General features: G+C 36.2%; 1 protein-coding gene across 1 annotated transcript; it reads right to left on the bottom strand.

The window, feature by feature from the left end:
* Window positions 1–556: 556 nt before the first annotated feature.
* On the bottom strand, window positions 557–16,685 carry inpp5kb (inositol polyphosphate-5-phosphatase Kb). The gene is made up of 13 exons (XM_067399340.1): window positions 16,610–16,685; window positions 14,577–14,631; window positions 11,596–11,700; window positions 11,284–11,392; window positions 10,649–10,765; window positions 9,748–9,923; window positions 9,550–9,661; window positions 7,700–7,809; window positions 4,613–4,820; window positions 4,343–4,480; window positions 4,141–4,218; window positions 3,877–3,978; window positions 557–2,031 (listed from the first exon to the last, which is right to left on the bottom strand). The coding sequence occupies exons 2-13, from the start codon at window positions 14,621–14,623 to the stop codon at window positions 1,963–1,965; spliced, it is 1,371 nt and encodes a 456-aa protein (XP_067255441.1). The 5' UTR covers window positions 14,624–14,631; window positions 16,610–16,685; the 3' UTR covers window positions 557–1,962.
* Between the last annotated feature and the right edge of the window lie 2,045 nt (window positions 16,686–18,730).

Here is an 18,730-nt window from a genome sequence, read left to right as displayed (position 1 = left end):
TAGGCTAACAGAAATCTGGTCACCTTAGTTGTGTCTTTAAAAAAAGCCAGATGTTTTTTTTTTTTGGGTTTACTATTCCAAATATAGATTTACTGTCTGCACAGGAAAGAATTGTTCAGTGCCATTGTCTCTTTGCTCATGATCACAGGCTGACTCACAGCGTGTTTTTAGCGACTTCTTTGTTCTCTCTCTGACGTGCTGACGACCTCTTCCTCGAAGAGCTGTGCAGTTGCCTCAGGCAGATTTATAGCTGTAATTATCCACGAAAATGCTCCTGGAGGTAACACCACACATTATTTCCAGTTCTGAGTACTGTGCCTAACTGGGTGATGTAATATTCTGTGAGTGAGTGTGCGCATATACTGCATGGCATATGCATGCATGCGTGAATTTCACAAATGCAGTGAGTTATAAAAAAAAACACCGTAAGTAAACAGCGCCCCCTGGAGTGAACTACAAAAATCTACATCACAAAGGGGAAATAATACTTTATTTTTTTTTTATTATATTGAATCAATCATAATCAACAATTTTACATTAGCCAGGGGATGGAAATAATACTGATGGTGAGGTAGATGATTGTCACTTGTCACTCTTTGTTGGCTGACACAAAATCACGCTGATTAATGTCAGCTATGTAATTAAGGCTCAAAGATGTGTTGCAGACCTTAAAGAAATATTCCAGGTTAATTACAAGTTACCTCAAAATATTACGTCGACTCATCTCACAGTTAGACATGCATTTACAGAGTTAGTCTTAGAGACAAGCAGATAATCAGACATTCACATTTTAATGAAATTGCTTACAATCCCAATAACACAGCTGTGTTCAACTGCTTGATTATAAAAACATAGCATTTTTAACAAATCATAAAAGGTCCAATCAACTCGTTCCACTTCCATAAATACAGTCAGTTACACTAACTGAACTAAGATAGAGGACAAAATGATACAGCCTATTTAAAGTAAAAGATAGGTCAGGCATATCATGGAAAAATGTAGACAAGAAGTTAAACTGCCTCTTGCTCACATAAAAGACACATACAGACAAATTTAGCTCTAATAAGAGTCATAAGAGGGACAGAGCTTAAACATGAAGGCATTTTAAAAGTCAGATGGTGAATTGTTGTTATATCGGTACTGAAAATCCACACACTAACATATACAGGCACTGACATTGAGACATATAAGACAATCAATGAAACACTGTATAAAGAGCTGCACACTTCACCAATGTACAGTAAAACTAATGTACTGAAATCACTTTCAGATTTGGGCGAAATTAATGCAACATCATGCATTTAATGTATGATATAATAGTAAATTCATATTTTGTAGAACTTAATTACTGTAAAATAATACTAAGGACTTTTTCATAATTTATCTGCTGATTTTGGCATGAAATATAGGCTGTGGGAAATTCTGAGAGTTCTAAACTCTTACTAGTTCTAAAATTTTATTAGTTTCAAATTAGCAAAAAGAGAGAAAGAAAAAAGGTATAATAAAAACATACAAGGTCTGGGAAATGTCATATGTGTAAACCTTTGCGTGGTCCAATTCTGCAGAGATCGAGAGCTTTTTAATGAGTTTGCAGGCACGGATTCCATGATCGCCTCTGTAATTGACTTTATTGACCTCTAGTGGCAGGTACATGTACTATAAAACTAAGTGCACAATATGTGTGCGTGTTTGCAAGATCTTATGACAGATTCAGCAAATTGAAGGAGAGCCATAGGTAAACACAGGAAGGAAAAGAGCAGTGTGTTCAGTGCCTAAACTGGTGTTTGGGAAATTTTAAAGCCTTCAGTTTAAACCACACTCATATCAGATTGTTTCAGAATCTGTTCTACCTTTTAAAAACCAATATGAACAAAGTCTGTTTACAAAAGGAGAAAGCTCATCCAAAATCAGATTTCCTGCTGTAATTTGTACATATGGCCCACATATTAGAAGATAATCCAGTTATTTCTCATGTCCGTTGATGTTCTCAGGAACCAGACCCTCCATTACAGCTCGTTTAGACTCTAGAATCTGAACCCAGACACAAAGCAGGTGAGTAAAGAGGTATAGCCTAAAGTTAACACAAAGGTGTGCGTGCATACTAGTTTTGGCTATACTTGTGAGCACCAAATGTCTTCACTTATATTGTGAAATACTTTGACAACCCACTATTGAGGACATTTGACTGGTCCTCAGTTAAAAGGGCTTATAAACAAAGTCCCTTTAAGACAAGTCATTTCACTCGGCGGCCATCTTTGAAACGCCTCTCGGGCATCCTGGGCATCATGCAATCTCTTTGAATGGGGAAACATCAAATTCTCCAAAACTGTTCGCCAACCTTACGATTAAATTTCATATTTGAAATCACCAATGAAATCTAACAACAACCGGCTCATAAATTTAGTTTCTAAACGCTTGAGTCATGACAAAAAACTGTATTTTTCAGGCTGGATCAAGATAATGCACATGCGCAGACCTAAATGCTCGTCTCTTCGGAGGCGCGCGTCTGACTGTTTCTATAGAAACTGGTGATTCTGAAGTGACGCGACGCTTATTTTGAAGACGGGACTTATTCCGCCATATTGCGCGTTACACTTTCTCCCATTCAAAACAATACGAGTGACACGTCTTGTGTTATTCTATAGTCTTTGTTATAAATCAGCCAAATGATGTTTTTATTTAAATCTAGTGTTTTGCACATGTTTCTGTGATAGGTAGGTTTAGGAGTACGGGTTGGGTTAGGTGATAGAAAATATTATTGACCTGATACAAAATCAATGGAAGTCTATGCAATGTCCGCCCCGTTCACACCGCCACCGACAAGCAGCGACAAAGCGACAGGATCCCATTCATTTCAATGGAGCGCTGGCGACTTCCGGCGACAAGAGCGACAGTGACCGTTGGCGACGGAATGTAGGCGTGGCAAGCGACGAGAGACAAGCGACAAAAGTTCAGATATTTCAACTTTATGCAAATCAGGAGCGAATTTCGCGAGCGACAGCCAATAGGAATGAAGCTCTCTGGAGCTCACGCCACCGTCTCGAGTGCAGGCAAGACAGACATGAATAGTTCCAGAGCGATTTCACTGTTTTATATGATTTAACTGTACATACATGGATATAATAAAATGATGCGTGGAAAAGAAACGGTCGACAGTCTTGTGAGTTTGATTCATATATTTTGTGTTGTTATTAATTGTGTGCTAAATTGCTCACACATGATGCTGTGAGCAATTTAGCACTGCTGTTCATATTACAGTTTCCCCTGCACTGTGTTTATTATTAGGGACAAGAAAATTGATTATTTGTCAAATTCGAATGACATTGTAGTATTTTTGACAGTATGAGTGAGTTTAATTTGTTGATAGACCGATCGTTAATCTAGTTAATTATTTAATGCACCGAGCTCTGCAGTCACAACACTCTACAACAGCAGAATGTTACTTTTAATTATTTTAAACCTAATTCCTTGTCCAATTAGAATGATTTCTTAGTTTTATATATCATTTGTGACTGCATTTTCTATAGATATGATCAGATGTGCAGTCTACCAATGACATTAGAGCGACAGCACTAGGAACGCCCCACAAGCGACTTCACAGTAGGAGACTAGCGACATGCAGCGAAAAAGTCGCTGGCGGTGTGAACGGGGCTTAAGATAGCAAATCAAACCAACCCAATCTCACGACAATTCGTACGTATTTTATGAGGTGACTAATTTGTATGAATTAGTACGATCTCACTCGTATGAATTAGTATGTTTTGAATGAGGCCGTACAAATTCGTATAAATTAGCCACCTCGTAAAATACGTACGAATACGGTCATGAGATAGCATTGAATCAAACGTGTGTGTGTGTGTGTTTGCGGAAACTCACCTGGAAAGTTGGACTAAAGGCAACGAGGGTTTGCATGTTGGTGCTGTAATAGCCCAGAACATAATCCCCTGCCAGCAGGGGGAGCTCATTTTTAATCTGGACCTTAAACAGGAAGTGCAACACACAAGTTAGTCCCATCATGCAGTTTTAATGTAGTTTCAAAATATACATTTTAAATGCGACTGTAAAAGTAATTAAAAATCCATTTTCCAAATCCAAGACCTGTTCTCAACACAAAGAACTTTTATTCTGCCATACCGTCACAACTTCGCCAATGGCAGCCACTTCATCATCTTTGACCCAGGCGAAGGTGGAGTAATCAGAGGCACTTTTGAAGCCAATCTGCACGCAGAGATATAAATCACCTCTAGTTAGTGACCCGCTTTGTGATACAGATCTCCTTTTTGTCTCTTTCTTTGTTTTTGTTCATCCATCAACCTATTTTTTTTCTCTCTCTCCCTCTCACCTTGTACAGTCCGATCCAGTCCCAAGTTGAGGACTCAAAGTTTTCCAGGATGGTGTAGGTGAATGTGGCATTTTCATCTGCACTCCAGTGTTCCTCCACTGTCAGTGTGACTAGAGGCGTCTCCACCTTTTTTCTCATCTGAATGAAGCAATCCAAGAGAGATAGATTATATTTTTGCACTAAATGTCATATGCACTGAAAGTTAGATAGATATTATTGATTACTATAAGCACATTTTTATTAAATATTCATGGAATACATAATTCATACCTCCAGATTAAAGGTCCCGATGACGGGTTTGTGGTCACTGACCCCGTATGAGACATCACAGGTGTACATTTCCTGCATCACCTTAACAGGATACTCATCATCGTCAACTGATGATGTTGTGGAACTATTCTCATCCTCAGTCTCTATAGCTTTGGGTTTTATCCTCCACAAGATACGATCCGTCCAGGCAGGCTTCCGCTTTTTACCACTAATCATTGACACATGCAAAAGAAAAAAGAGAGGGAATGTAAACACTACTATTATTTAAAAAAAAAAAATGCAGAGTGTAAATGCAGAGTGAGGTTGTAGTCTTGGAGAACTTAACTTTATTATATTATATTTTGATAAAAAATACATTATAAGGTAATATTTTGAAATATTATTGGAATTTAAAATACCGGTTTATATTTAAAAATGTATATTTTATATACAATATTTTATTCCTGTGATGCAAAGCGGAATTTTCAGCAGCCATTACTCCAATCATAAGTGTCACATTATCCTTCAGAAAAGATTCTAATATGCTGATTTTGTGCTCAAGAAATTATGATTCTCTAACAATTAATATTATGATTGATTGATACAATTTTCAGTCTTTGATGAATAGAAAGTTCAAAAGAACAGCACTTATTTGAAATATAAATCTTGTCACAATATAAATGGCTTTACTTTTGACCAATTAAGTGCATTCTTGCTGGATAAAAGTAATTATTTCTTTTAAATAATGTACCAACCACAAACTTTTCAAAGTGTTACTTAGTTGTTTTTCATTTTTAATTCAATTTTGAGTCATATATAGAGTCAAAGTAAAGATAGTTGTGAGAAGTGTTGGGGTAACGCACTACAATTAACATGAGTTAGGTAATCAGATTACTTTTAAATTTACAACAAAATATCAGAGTTACTTTTTCAAAAAAGTAACTCAAGTTACTTTGTTTTCCTATTTACTGACGGACACCTATGTTCCCAAGTTGAAAGAAATCAAGAGCTGCGTCGAAACTGTAGCATGTGTAGCTTACGGCACCTCTCCATGCGTCAATTTTATGCATACCACAAGCGCTGCGATTGGTGTACTAGAACCTGTCCCTGCATTTTTAATCGCACGTCGATGCAGACAATGATGCAGAAGTATAAATGAAGAGCGACTGCGCAGAGGCATAGGTCTGATGCAGAAGTATAAATCAGCCTTAAATGCACTGTGTGCTGTGTAAATGTGATATTTACTGTAGTTGTAGAGTAAATGTGAACATGCATTTACTCCTCACTTGCACAAAAACAGATTCACTAACCCTCAAAATGAATAAAATAGTGAAATGTTAACTCAGAATATTACATATTAGACCTTCAATAAGTAAATGTTATTTTAATAAGTATACATTTTAATCTACATATTAATCTCCCTTTATTAACCAATGTCTTTGCTAACATTCGATCATGACCCATGACCCAATTCAACCATACAGCAAAAATGACTATAGATAAACATCACATTTGTGTTTCTTTTTTTTCTTTTTTTTTTTTTATTACCGAAGTAAGAGTGTTAAACTTTCTTCTTCTGCAATCCAGAATGGCAGCACAGGCTAAAATGTTTGTTTGAGCTGCACCCTCTACTGTACAGGAGTGAATTTGCATTTCGGTCCAGCCCAAGGCTTATTCATTTCACTTTAGTGTGTAAAAGGGCCTTTACATTTACCAAAAGTAGAACTTTAGTTTTTTTTTTAATTAAAAAACAAACAAGCAAGCCTAGCCCAAGTGAGAAAAATAAAGTAACATAATGCATTACTTTCTATAAAAAGTAACTAAGTAACACAATTAGTCATTTTTAAGGGAGTAACGCATTACTTTTAAAAGTAACTTTCCTCAACACTGGTTGTGAGTGAGATATAGTGTGTCCCTGCAGTGTGCTGCAGTTGTGTCCTGAGAATTTAATGTGAAATTCTATTTCCATGCACAGACATTGACTGATATGTTGTGATCTAATTCTACAATATGAAACATGCAAATGCATCAAACACCAGCATATCAGAGTGAAACATGCATTCTACGCACAGTGATTGAGGTGCTTATATGACAAGTGCAAAACAGTTCTCCAAGACAGCTTTTGGAAGCCCAATGACATATTGACATGGATATGTGGTCATGTGTTAAATGAGCTGAGTCTAAGGGAAGGGCTGGCTGGATGGATGGATGGATGGATGGATGGATGGATGGATGGATGGATGGATGGATGGATGGATGGATGGATGGATGGATGGATGGATGGATGGATAGAGTCAGGTGTATATGATTTCCTACATTTCACTTCTTTCACCTTGACTAGTAATCTTGAAAAAAATTCAAAGGTCGAGCTGACCTTTCTTCCCGTTGGAGATTCACTACCTCCCATTGGAGACCTCTGCTACCATTACAGACAAAGCAAAACAATTTCCCAAACATATTTCACTATCCATATAACATTTTAGCAAACAGATGACAGGGAAATGAGAAATATCTGTGCTGAAAGGGCACTTTTGTATGTACACACAGATTCACTACCTGTTCAAATGCTCTATGGTGCGGAAGACCTCCTAAACACAGCCATTTATGTTTGATGGGAAATACAAATTCCCTTCTTACAACATCCTACATATCCATCTCATCTTCGAACTTGACATACTACAACATACATATGTTTTCAAAGCTGGCTAGTGGCAGTTGGGACAGAAAAACACCATAAAACACATTACACAGACATGAAATGCTTACTGAAGCATCTGAGGGGAGAGTATGTGAGGAGTGAATGTTGAGTAAGAGGAGTGCAGTGTTTTACACGGATGTGATGGTGAGTCCTCTGTGAGAGGAATTCTGGGTTATAGAGGTTAAGGTAGACATAGAGGCCATGCAACAAACACACATTTTGCTTATCAAATCTTACGTAAAGCCAAACCATGTCTTCGGTGCTCTGTGTGGAGAAAGAACGATCATGATTTTCTTCCAAGAAAAGATGTTAGACTCTCAGGAAATGGAGATCTGATACGGTTTATACTTTTAAGCACTGAAACTAGTGTGTTTGTATTGTGTTAATAATGTGTAGTGTGCAAGTGTTACCTTGTATCGTAAGTCTCAGAGAAACGGTCAAATTTATATGTGGGTTTAAAGCGCAACGGTCCCTCTTCAAACTCCTGAAGAATAGGTTCTTTCTTCTTCATCATGGTCAACTAAGAAATAGAAGTCAATAGAATAGAAAAAAATGCATATTAAATTAACAGTTTTTAATACTTGTCTGTCTCTATTCAATACAATGAGTTTTAAGTTGCAAGTTGCGAAGCAAATATATTTTCGAAAAAATATATTTAAAATCAGCATTTCCCTTGACTTTGTCTGCCAAATTCAAAGCCGTGGGTTCTGTAATTGCATTTTCTATGCATGTGATTCACACAGAACACCACTTTGTTCTGCTCCTCTGTGCAAAAAATTTGACATTTTGAAATTTGACATTTTTTGCTTCATCAGAATTGGATGACACTTGGTGATTTTTGTCGCATTAGCTATGTAAACACAAACACAAAAAAAATCATGGACATGATATGTTAAAGGGTCGGGGAAAAAAATAGTCACAACGACAAAGGAAATGAATGGGAAATACTCTGAGAATCTTTTGGTGGTACAAACTACAATTCAGCCATTATGCAGAAAAAAGTGCACAGTAATGAAGGGGTGACACTAAAATGACCCCCCCACACACACACACGCACACACATATCACATATATATATATGAAGTAGCACGACTATAACACAGCAAGTTTTTGAAAATGTGTGAAATTAAAAAAATCAACAAATCAGGCACAAAGCAGTAACAAACAACAAGGAGTGGTTACACAATAGTACAAATCAGACACACCCACTCAAACACACACAAAGACACACACATCACACACAAATGAACTGGTGTGGCTGTAACAAAAAAATTAGCCAAAACACTCAAATAAGAGATTGAAATCAGATCAGACCCAGATTTATTAGGCTGTGATAAAACGCAATGGCTCATTTTTATTGAATTTTGATGTTATGTGTAACAAAATGTCCTCTTCTGTGATCAGGTTTGACTGTAGCAAAATTAATGCAAAAAATGACATTTCAAATCAACATTTCAAAAAGAAAAATCTAAACCTTGACAAAAAGTAGTCTTGTTTAAGAATGTTTAAGTACAAATCCAAATCCACAACTTAATAAAAATAAGTATTTATGTCTAAAAACCACTAGAGAATTTATAAGCCACTTTATATAGAACTATATAGGAATCTAGTGGTTACACAATGGCATTACATAAGTTTCTTTTTTACTCCAACCAGATGGCACTAATCTACCTTCAAAAAATTGGAGGTTTCTAATTGTCTCTATTTTAACATGGAATACTGCTAAATATACAGTGTTAGAAAAGAAATTGTTTATTATTTTCAATGGGGAAAAATAGCTAATAAAAATAGCATAAATATTGCATAGCATCATAAAATACCCTCAAAATTTTAAATAATAATCAAAAAAATTATTGAACAAAGGCTTAGGTCACTTTTGACTGTGAAGGAGGCAAGTGTGACCCCTAAATGAAGAGGACCAGAGGGTTAAACATGTGAGACGGAGGGCAGTGAAAACATGCAAAGGTCTATAGATGCAAACTCCTTTTAACTTGAGTGTCGACACTGTCATGCACAAGACATGATGCGATGCAAATGCAACAGTCAAACACGCCTATATAGTGCATGTTTACATAAAAAAAAAAAAGTGATATGAAATGCTAAAAGCAAATTGTGTTAAACTTGGGCCAACTGTTTAGGACTCATCTAGTGAGTCTATGGAGCCTTAAAATGCTATGTAGGCAGCTCACTGGGTTTTGTTAGAGAGCCATGAACTGTGTATTTACGTGTATTTATCTGTTTGTTTGTGTGTTTGCCTGACCTGATCTTTGTCCCACAGCAGGTTAAAACGGCCATTGTTGATCGAAGAGCGAAGAAAGTGCATCCCATGGTCAGCGATACGGAAGTTCAGATCACCAAACCAGAAGACCACCCTTGGAGAAGGAAAAACAGCAATATAAGAACCATGTTGTATCTTCTGATACATGAACGTGAACAACTTTTAAAAGTTAGCACTGACTTGTGGTCAAGCACATTCGGTGTGTTGTACATATCGAAATCTTGCGTGTCCAGTATATATTCAAACTCATCCATGCGTTGCAGGGCGTAGTTCATATGAGCCGCCAGATGACAGTTCAGAAAACACAGCATGTGACCATAAAATGAGAAACGCACAGAAACACCACCCTTATTTCCCTGCAAGAATCAATAATACTACATTAGTCCAGCTACACATTGTTATACTTTCGCATATCCGTTACCGTTAAAAGGATATAGGTTTAGGTGTTTTGATTTGGGGTTTTTTTTGTTTGTTTTTTTCCCCCCCAAATTTTACACAAAAGATTACAGATCACATTTATATACTTCCTTTTAACAGTTCGGGATCAGTAATTTTTATTTTTTTTATTTTTTTTTTTATTAATACTTTTATTCAGCATTAAATTGATCCAAAGTGACAGTAATTTATAATGTTACAAAAGATTTTTGTTTCTAATAAATGCTGGTTAAACATTCTATTCATCAAAGAATCCTGGAAAAAATGGTTTCCACAAAAATATTAAGCTGTTTTTAACACTGGTAATAATACATGAGCAGCAAATCAGCATATTAGAATGATTTCTGAAAGATCATGTGACACTAAAGACTGGAGAAATTATGCTGAAAATTCAGCTTTGCATCACAGGAATAAATATATTAAAATAGTTAAAACCATTATTTGAAAATTGTAATAATATTTTATAATATTAATGTTTTTATACTGAGCATTAGAGCTTCTTTCAAAACACACAAAAAAAATAAATCTTACAAATCTCAAAAAATTTGATATGTCAGTTTTAAAGAAAAATCATAGGAATCAATAGGAAATCAGTGTATAACAGAAAGTGTTTGTGAAATGTCAGGATGTAAAGGCTGTACCATACCCAGTATCCAAAAAGGCCAGTGCGGGTATATGTACTTTGGATGTCTCTGATGAAAGGCAGGTGGACCTGCTTTGCAAACAATATCAGCAGCAAACCCTGCATTCTCATTGACGTCACCTGAGGACAGCAAAAAAAAAAACAGCTTTTTTCATATGTCAGAGCATTTCTCAACGCAAACGTCACACGCTGCTTCGACCTCCACAAAACGTGTATTTAAGCTTATGATGGAGTGAATGAAGTCCTTGATGAATTGCATAAAGAAAATAAGGAGATTGGTACTGGAAATTCCTGGGATGTTTTTGGTGAAGTGGAATTCAGTTTTCAAAATCACAGCTAATTAGGCATGGAAGGCAGAACGGGGCGGGCTCACATCAAATCTTTGGTTATATTACACAAATATGTGCTGGTGTGAAACAATGCCTCTAGTGTTTTCATGGTCTGCAGAGAACAATGGAGCTTAACAAGCTTAATGAGGAGACGGCTCATCCTGATTCTGTCTCTCTGTTCTATTGTAACAGTTGCGACTGCATAAAAACATATGTAAGGACACTCAAACACCTCTCGGTCTTCCACACTCTCTAAACTGAGCTTGCAATGCTAAGACACACACACACAGTTATTTATTTATGCTGTACCTTGATATAGCCCATTGGTGCCAGAGTATCCATGAAGAGGTGGCTCCATGAATCCTCAGCAATGAGATCAGAGATATACCGCACTGGAGTGGCATTGACTTCCTGTAAACTGAAACACAAACACAATTGCCTATGTTATTATGCTTATATATATATATATATATATATATATATATATATATATATATATATATATATATATATATATATATATATATATATATATATATATTTTTTTTTTTTTTTTTTTTTTTTTTTTTTTTTTTGAATGGTAGTTTATATATATATATGAGTAAGTTAACATTAACTCACCCAATCACATAGAGGTCAGTGGCCGGCTGTGAGTCAAGCTGCAGTAATGACCTCACATCAGCTGGTGGCTCTGCTGTGCTAACATTCCATGTGACCATGTGCAGCCTGAACAAGAGAAGAAGACAGAAACAGAAAAGGTCTGTGTTTAAGTGCTGGGCTGTTTAAGTCCAATTTTTTATGCCCTTCCCTTGATAACTTTCCTCTGTCTTGTTCACTCAGATGTACATCACTGATTACGTTACATGAGTGCCCACCACTGGCGGAACCCTTGCAATGTGTTTAAATAATCCCTAGATCACTTGGAATCCAATATGGAGCTGATTGATTATTTATATATTTTTGTCATTATAAATTTGTTTATGCACCATTCTATAGGCCTGTAATAATATTAAATATAAACAAAAATTAAATATTAATATATGTTATCAATAAGATATTAAAAAAAAAACACACACAATGAAAATGTTAACAATACCATACACTATAACTGTGTAAAAAAAAAAAAAAAAAAAAGACAGATTAAGGCAGCTACAAGTATTAAATGCAGTTAAATGTCAAAATAACTCCAGTATCATACACTAGAGTTGTGTGGGGTGGGGGTAAATTAAGCGCAATCTGCTGTGACGTTACAATCTTGTTGCATTGTGGTCTATGGATCTGCCTGAAGTGTAAATATTGAGTAGACTCGCTCCCTCAGTCAAAATCGGAGGGGCCAAGGGTCTGTCTAAATAAACTTTCCTCACCCACTTGATGAAGTTGAACGTACTTCAGAATAGCAGTAGGGATTCCTCTAAGGGGAAGTGCTTAAGTAAGTTTGCAAGTGTATGTCTAAAAGTGGAATAAAACGCAGCCCAATTTTTTTTATATCCTTTCCTCGGATGTACGTCTTTGCTTATGTAGCACAAGTGCTGGCGGATCCCCTGCAATGGGTTTAAATTGAATGCCCTAAGCCACACAATAGAGCTGATTTAATATTTATGTGCCATTCTATAGGCCTGTATGTATTCTTGGGCTGTTAGAAGAAATATAAAAAAATATATAAAATACACAAACAAAAATGATAACAATACAACGAACTGTAACAGTCAGATTAAGGCAGCTACAAGACAGTATTATGCAGTTAAATGTCAAAATAACTCTGATATCATACACTAGAGTTGTGTGGGGTGGGGGTAAATTAAGTGCAATCTGCTGTGACGTCACAATCTTGTTTCATTGTGGTGTATGGATCTGCCTGAAGTGTACATACTGAGTAGATGCGCTCCCTTGATCAAAATCAAGGGGTCAAGTAAACTTCCCTCACCCACTTGACGAAGTTGAACGCTCTTCAAAATGGCGGCAGGGATTCTAAATGTTAAGGAAATTTTGCGTGTGTATGTCTAAAAGTGGAACTGAACACAGCCTAGGAATGAATCAATGAATGAATCAAGTTCAAATCAACTCTGAAGTGCATATCTAAGACAAAAAGGGTCAAATAAATAAGATAAAAATGCAGAGAACTTGCTAGCAAACAACAAACAAACAATTACAAAATCCACCTTCTATCCCTCCAGCAGAAGTCTATCTACAACTCTGACTCTATAAGTCAATGACTCAGTACACCTGAAAGACTCTCTGTTGGTGTATCTTCCACATAGGTGAAAGGCTTCGTCCAGCGTACGGGACACTTCCTCATTTGCCTCATCATCTGAGCTGAGATCCTCCAAGCAGGTGAGCAACTGAGCGAGCCGCTGGCGAAGCATCAGCCGTGCTGAAGTAGACTGAGATGTCATGAAGGACGTACTGTCAGAGCGCACACGTGGGACGTCAGACGTGTCCGACATCTTTTTGCTGTTCTTCCAATACAACTGATAGTCTGAGGCCTGCTCTATGCAAACCAAAAGTTCATCTGAAGTGAGGTGATTTATCCTTTGATTCTCTATCCTATTAGTTGCTTTTTCTTTGCTTCAGATGTCCAAGAAACTCCAGGTGCCCAAGAGCTGGTTTAGGTTCAGCAGATGCAGAGTCCACGTACTGTAGTTCCAAGACTTAAATTTCTCATATCTTCTCAGAAACAGTTCATCATTCTTCTTTTCCCTCAGAAATCCTTTAGAAACCAAGTAGTTAGCGATTGCAGTAAGTGCAACCCTTTTTGCTAAATGTTCTCATTGCATCCCTTTGCCTGAATGGACGAGTGTGAGTGAAAGCATGCGTTTTGGAGAGTGTTTGGGATTAGGAACTGTAATCTGGAGCAGTGGAGAGCCACGTGAATGAGGCCAGAAATACGAAATGCATAAATGACTAGCAGGCCTGATCTCCAAATCACTGTGTGTATTGTTGCAAGTCTTGAGCGACGCAAGTGAATGTCGACAGATGCTAATCCTGTTTTTTTAAGCACTGGCCTCAACGCTGTGAATATTTCTTGGACCCTACCAGAAAAAAACTAAGATAACTAATTTTCCTAAAGATATGGGGCAAGGGTTAAAAATGTGAGAACATAAAGCTTATGGTCAAATTTGTAATTTTAACTCTGGAAGAGTTACATTTGACTTCCTCAGTATTATTTTAACTCTGTTGGAGTTGAATGAACCTTCTTGCCTCTTTTTAACAAATCACCTGAGAGATTGCATTCCATATTATCTGATAAACACAGTCCACTGCTTTTAAAATGTGGTTATCTCTGTAATACCAAAAGCAAACTATTTCTGATTCATAGTATTGGTGCTCTTGGTTAATATTAGAAATTAAATATGAATAAAAATTTATTAAATATCTTTGCCAAATTGTGCTCATCTAAGCACCAAATTAGTATAAAGCAACAATATAATTCTCAAATTCAGGCTAACCACCTTGTTGCAGTACAGTCACATGCAAAGTCTTAGGGGCAAGGAAGCATTCAGCAGTATAAAGAGAGCAGGCACATAAGGACAAAGGAACTGGTCTTGTGACCAATCGTGAAACTTTGAAGAGGGGTTCATTTCATTGATCAACGATGGTATTACCTGAAAGCCTGATGTCCACCTCTGGTTCCAACATTTTGAGCGCTCATACTCAGATCTGTACACACAAAAACCATATAAACACACATGCATAGAAATTCAACCATTAGTCTAATCTAAAAGAGTTAATCCTGTCTCATTCAAGCTGAAAAGCTTTTTAAAATGATGAAATAAAAATCTGGAGGTTAACTGATTACTATATGGATCAGTGATGTGATGCTCATCTTACCCATTAAAAACAAATGCAGTTCATACGAAATAACTTAAATACACCTTTTCTATGATGACTATGTTTTTATAAATGAAATGAAATAACCCATTTTGTTGTTTTTGTGGGCTCTTAAAAGATTAGTTCACCTTCAGATTAAAATTTCCTGATAATTTGTCATCCAAGATGTTTATGTCTTTCTTTCTAAGGTCAAAAAGAAATTAAGGTTTTTGATGAAAACATTCCAGGATTTTTCTCCATATAGTGGACTTCAATGGAGCCCAAACGGTTGAAGGTCAAAATTGCAGTTTACAGCGATCCCAGACGAGAAATAAGGGTCTTATCTAGAGAAACCATTGCTCATTTTCTAATTTTTTTTTATTTATTTTTTTTTATATGTTTTAACCATAAATCCTCATCTTGAACTAGCTCTCTTCTTCTTCTCTTTTTGAATTCTGGCAGTGTAGACACTACTAAGTGTATTACTGCCCTCCACAGGTCAAAGTTAAAACTAAATTGTCATATACAATATTCTAGTGCAAGTATATAACAATTAGTTCAAACTTTGACCTGTGGAGGGCAGTACTACACTTAGTAGTGTCTACACTGCTGGAATTCAAATAGAGAAGAAGAAGAGAGCTAGTTCAATATATATATATATATATATATATATATATATATATATATATATTTTTTAGAAAATGAGCGATGGTTTCTCTAGATAAGACCCTTATTCTTCGTCTGGGATCGTGTAGAACGTTTGGGGCCAATTGAAGTCCACTATCTGGAGAAAAATCCTGGAATGTTTTCATCAAAAACCTTAATTTCTTTTTGACTGAAGAAAGAAAGACATGAACATCTTGGATGACATGGGGGTGAGTAAATTATCAGGAAATATTAATTTGAAAGTGAACTAATCCTTTAAAGTAAAAATAAATAAATCTCCAGGTAGGCCTATCTTAAAAGGCTGAAAATCTTGTTCCCAGCACTTAACCACTTTTCAAACAAACAAAAATGTTGAAAATATATTTGTGATATGAAAACCAATGATAAAGCGATAAATAATGACAGCTATGTTTTGTCAATGTACAGCCTGATCATAAACGGAAAACGCATGATCTGAGCGCCGTACAGTTGCTATGGTTACCTCAGGCGAAAGTAACTTGTGTTCACGATTTATCATAGCCAGTAACTTAGCCTAACTAGCTGTAGGCTAATATAACTTTTAAGATTACTGAAGTGTTATAGCGCAAAGATGTTTGACTCGCGTTCAATATTTTGCTTTGTACTTTATTGAGTTGTCTCTTCATGCTACGGTGTCCTTCAGTGTCGTGAAATGCGCATAATATAAATGAAAGGATTTTATTAGGCTAATATTATTAATATTATTAATAATACTTGAATGGGTGTTGTAAATGGCATAAACGTCGTTTTTCAACAACAACAAAAAAAAAAAAGTCAAGCGTAACAGGGTCATTCTTAAAGACTAATTTAATTTTTCCCTTTTGTTTATTTGATCACATTTATCTATTCTTTGTAACAACGAATGTTTGTCATACAGTTTGTCACAATGAAAAAGTGGGCTAGTAGGATTCAAACGGCCATCGAATAAACTTCAAATATTTAGGGATATTCATATTAAAATATTACGAATACGAAAACTAAACTAAGCTCCTCTAGGCTATGCCGTAACGAAAGCAAAATTAAACTCACTCCAGAATTAAAGACTTCTCTAATCAAAGTCATCACTAAGTAGGCTATCTCTAAAGAATAAGCCAAAGCAAATCGCAGTCATCCTCGCGCACAGAAGAAAAAAACAAAAACATACCTTTCAGCCTCGGTCTTGTGCAGATTCAGCAGGTGTCTTGAATGATCTATTCCGTGCTTAAAAGGTGCTATAGGATACAGTGTGAGAGTTTGAGGTTGTGTTTACACCCCTTCACTTCCCAACAGCCCTACCAATTCAAAGAAACCTCTTAAAGCCACAGTAGCCTACTTATTGTTTCATCATATAAAAGCCTAAAAGGTTTAGCTGAGTTATGAAAGACTCGACTGTGTCTAAACTATGCGTTGTATATCGCAATCCTTTTGATTAGGTGAAAACAGAGGGTTCTGTGTTGACAATTAATGAAACATTAATGTAAAATCTTTGCCCTTTCTGTAGGCTATAGGCCTACATTTTATAAACAACACGAAATTTGACTTATGAGCTGTTAAACTTCACAGAAAGAGATACAACAATATTAACACAAAATTATACCATTTAAAATCCATGAACTTGCTTTTGGACGTTATAAAATAATGGTTTATACAGCCACAATGACTATAGTAAGGGATACGTAAGTTTTATACCCTCTATTTGTCTGTAGCCAGGGTAAAGAAAGAATAATCTTTACTATAAAGATTTCTTTGTCATAAACAGCCTTTGAGTCAGCTGATCTAATGAGGACTCCTTATAGGGACCAGAGATTGCTTTCTTTGAAGATCTTGGAGCTGAACGAATCAATTTACCTTGTTGTTTTTTACCAGTATCAAGTACTTAATCAGTGCATAATAAAAAATTAAACATGGCACATAACTGTGGAAATGCAATCCAAATATCTGAATCAAACACATTCCTCTTTCTGAAGGCCTCATAAGCAGGGGTTAGTTTAATCTGGCTTCATCTGTTCAAATCCTGATTAGGCTGAATGAAGTTTCACTGAATGAAGGGAGGGTTTGCAGTGACCCCCGTCCTTTCTTTCTTAATTCTTAATGATTTGTGCTTGTTTATGTATGTGTTTGTCCTGAGTGAGGTCACTGAATAGGTTAGGTTACAATAATTAGACATGTTTACTGGGGAAATTATGAATTGGTTTTATTTGCATAATGTATAGAGAACAATAAATAAAGGGGGAAAGACTGGAAAATGTTGCGAGCCAGACTCAAACTCATGCCAACTACCTGAGCACCACAGCTCAGAACATGTGCACTAAGCAGGGTAACAGCTGGAAAAAAAATAATTGCCGTACAAATCTACAGAGAACCCATTATCTGAGAATATTTTTAAAACTGAAATACATGTAAACCAGCAAAACACTTCTTTTTAAAAGTTTATTTATTTTTTTCACATCTCCAATGTAGTTTTATTGGAAGATAAAATGACAAAAGGCACAAATTCACAGTAAAAGAAATAATAATAATAATAATAATAATAAAAAAAACAGATGGCATGACAGGGTGAGGTAAAAGAAAACAAATTCATAATAAAACATTTTGTTTTTTGTATTTCTAGATTCATTGGGTTTTAATTTCGACAACAAATTGTGAAATCTAACAACAACATATCTATGAGAAAGTCCTGTTTACCACAATCTGCCTCACATAATGGTAACAAACTGTTGATGATCAGTTCATGTGGATAGTTCCCTTTTATAAGCCACCTGTCATTCAAACACCAACTTGGACTGATCAAGTTTCAATCGAGTCTTTTGAGAGAAGAATGGCAACCAAGTCCAAAACCCCCCGAAAGGGCCTTTTCTCAAGCACAAAGGTCATAAACGTGGCTTCGTTCACAGTGTAAGCATTGAAAGGAATTTGAAAGATTTTGAGAGATTTCTACAGCTCACAGCAAAAATACAACAACAATCAATGAATGAAAACATATTTAGACACCATCCTGCCAAAGTGGAGCAACGAGGGGTGGAGCCAGCGAAAGTGATGGGCGGAGTTATCTGAAGGATCTGTTAAAAATAGTTTTTAATTCCCTAAACCACCGTAAAACGCCACACTTTGTTCAAATGTATCTCAGAAGATAGATTAGATAAAGTCACACCAGAAAACAGTAACTTCACCCACAGATAACACCCAGCCATTACTAAACCGCTAGATATAATTACTCTGGTTGGTTGGGTTGATGGAAGGATGTGCTGATAGCCTGGCAGGATAGTCTGAACTATATTTATATAGT

This window comes from Chanodichthys erythropterus, chromosome 10 (genome assembly GCF_024489055.1).
Source record: "Chanodichthys erythropterus isolate Z2021 chromosome 10, ASM2448905v1, whole genome shotgun sequence".
NCBI classification, from domain to species: domain Eukaryota; kingdom Metazoa; phylum Chordata; class Actinopteri; order Cypriniformes; family Xenocyprididae; genus Chanodichthys; species Chanodichthys erythropterus.
Note: the sequence above shows the minus strand (reverse complement) of the source record. Positions and strands in the feature narration are given on the sequence as shown.

Bases quoted from the DNA above. Each gene is read 5' to 3' on its own strand.
- inpp5kb (XM_067399340.1), bottom strand. From the start codon at position 14,623: ATGAGCGCTCAAAATGTTGGAACCAGAGGTGGACATCAGGCTTTCAG. The intron at 4,481-4,612 runs GTATGAATTATG...TGCTTCATTCAG, and splicing joins TCGGGACCTTTAATCTGGAG to ATGAGAAAAAAGGTGGAGAC. The intron at 2,032-3,876 runs GTGAGTTTCCGC...GTCTGGGTTCAG, and splicing joins CCTTTAGTCCAACTTTCCAG to ATTCTAGAGTCTAAACGAGC.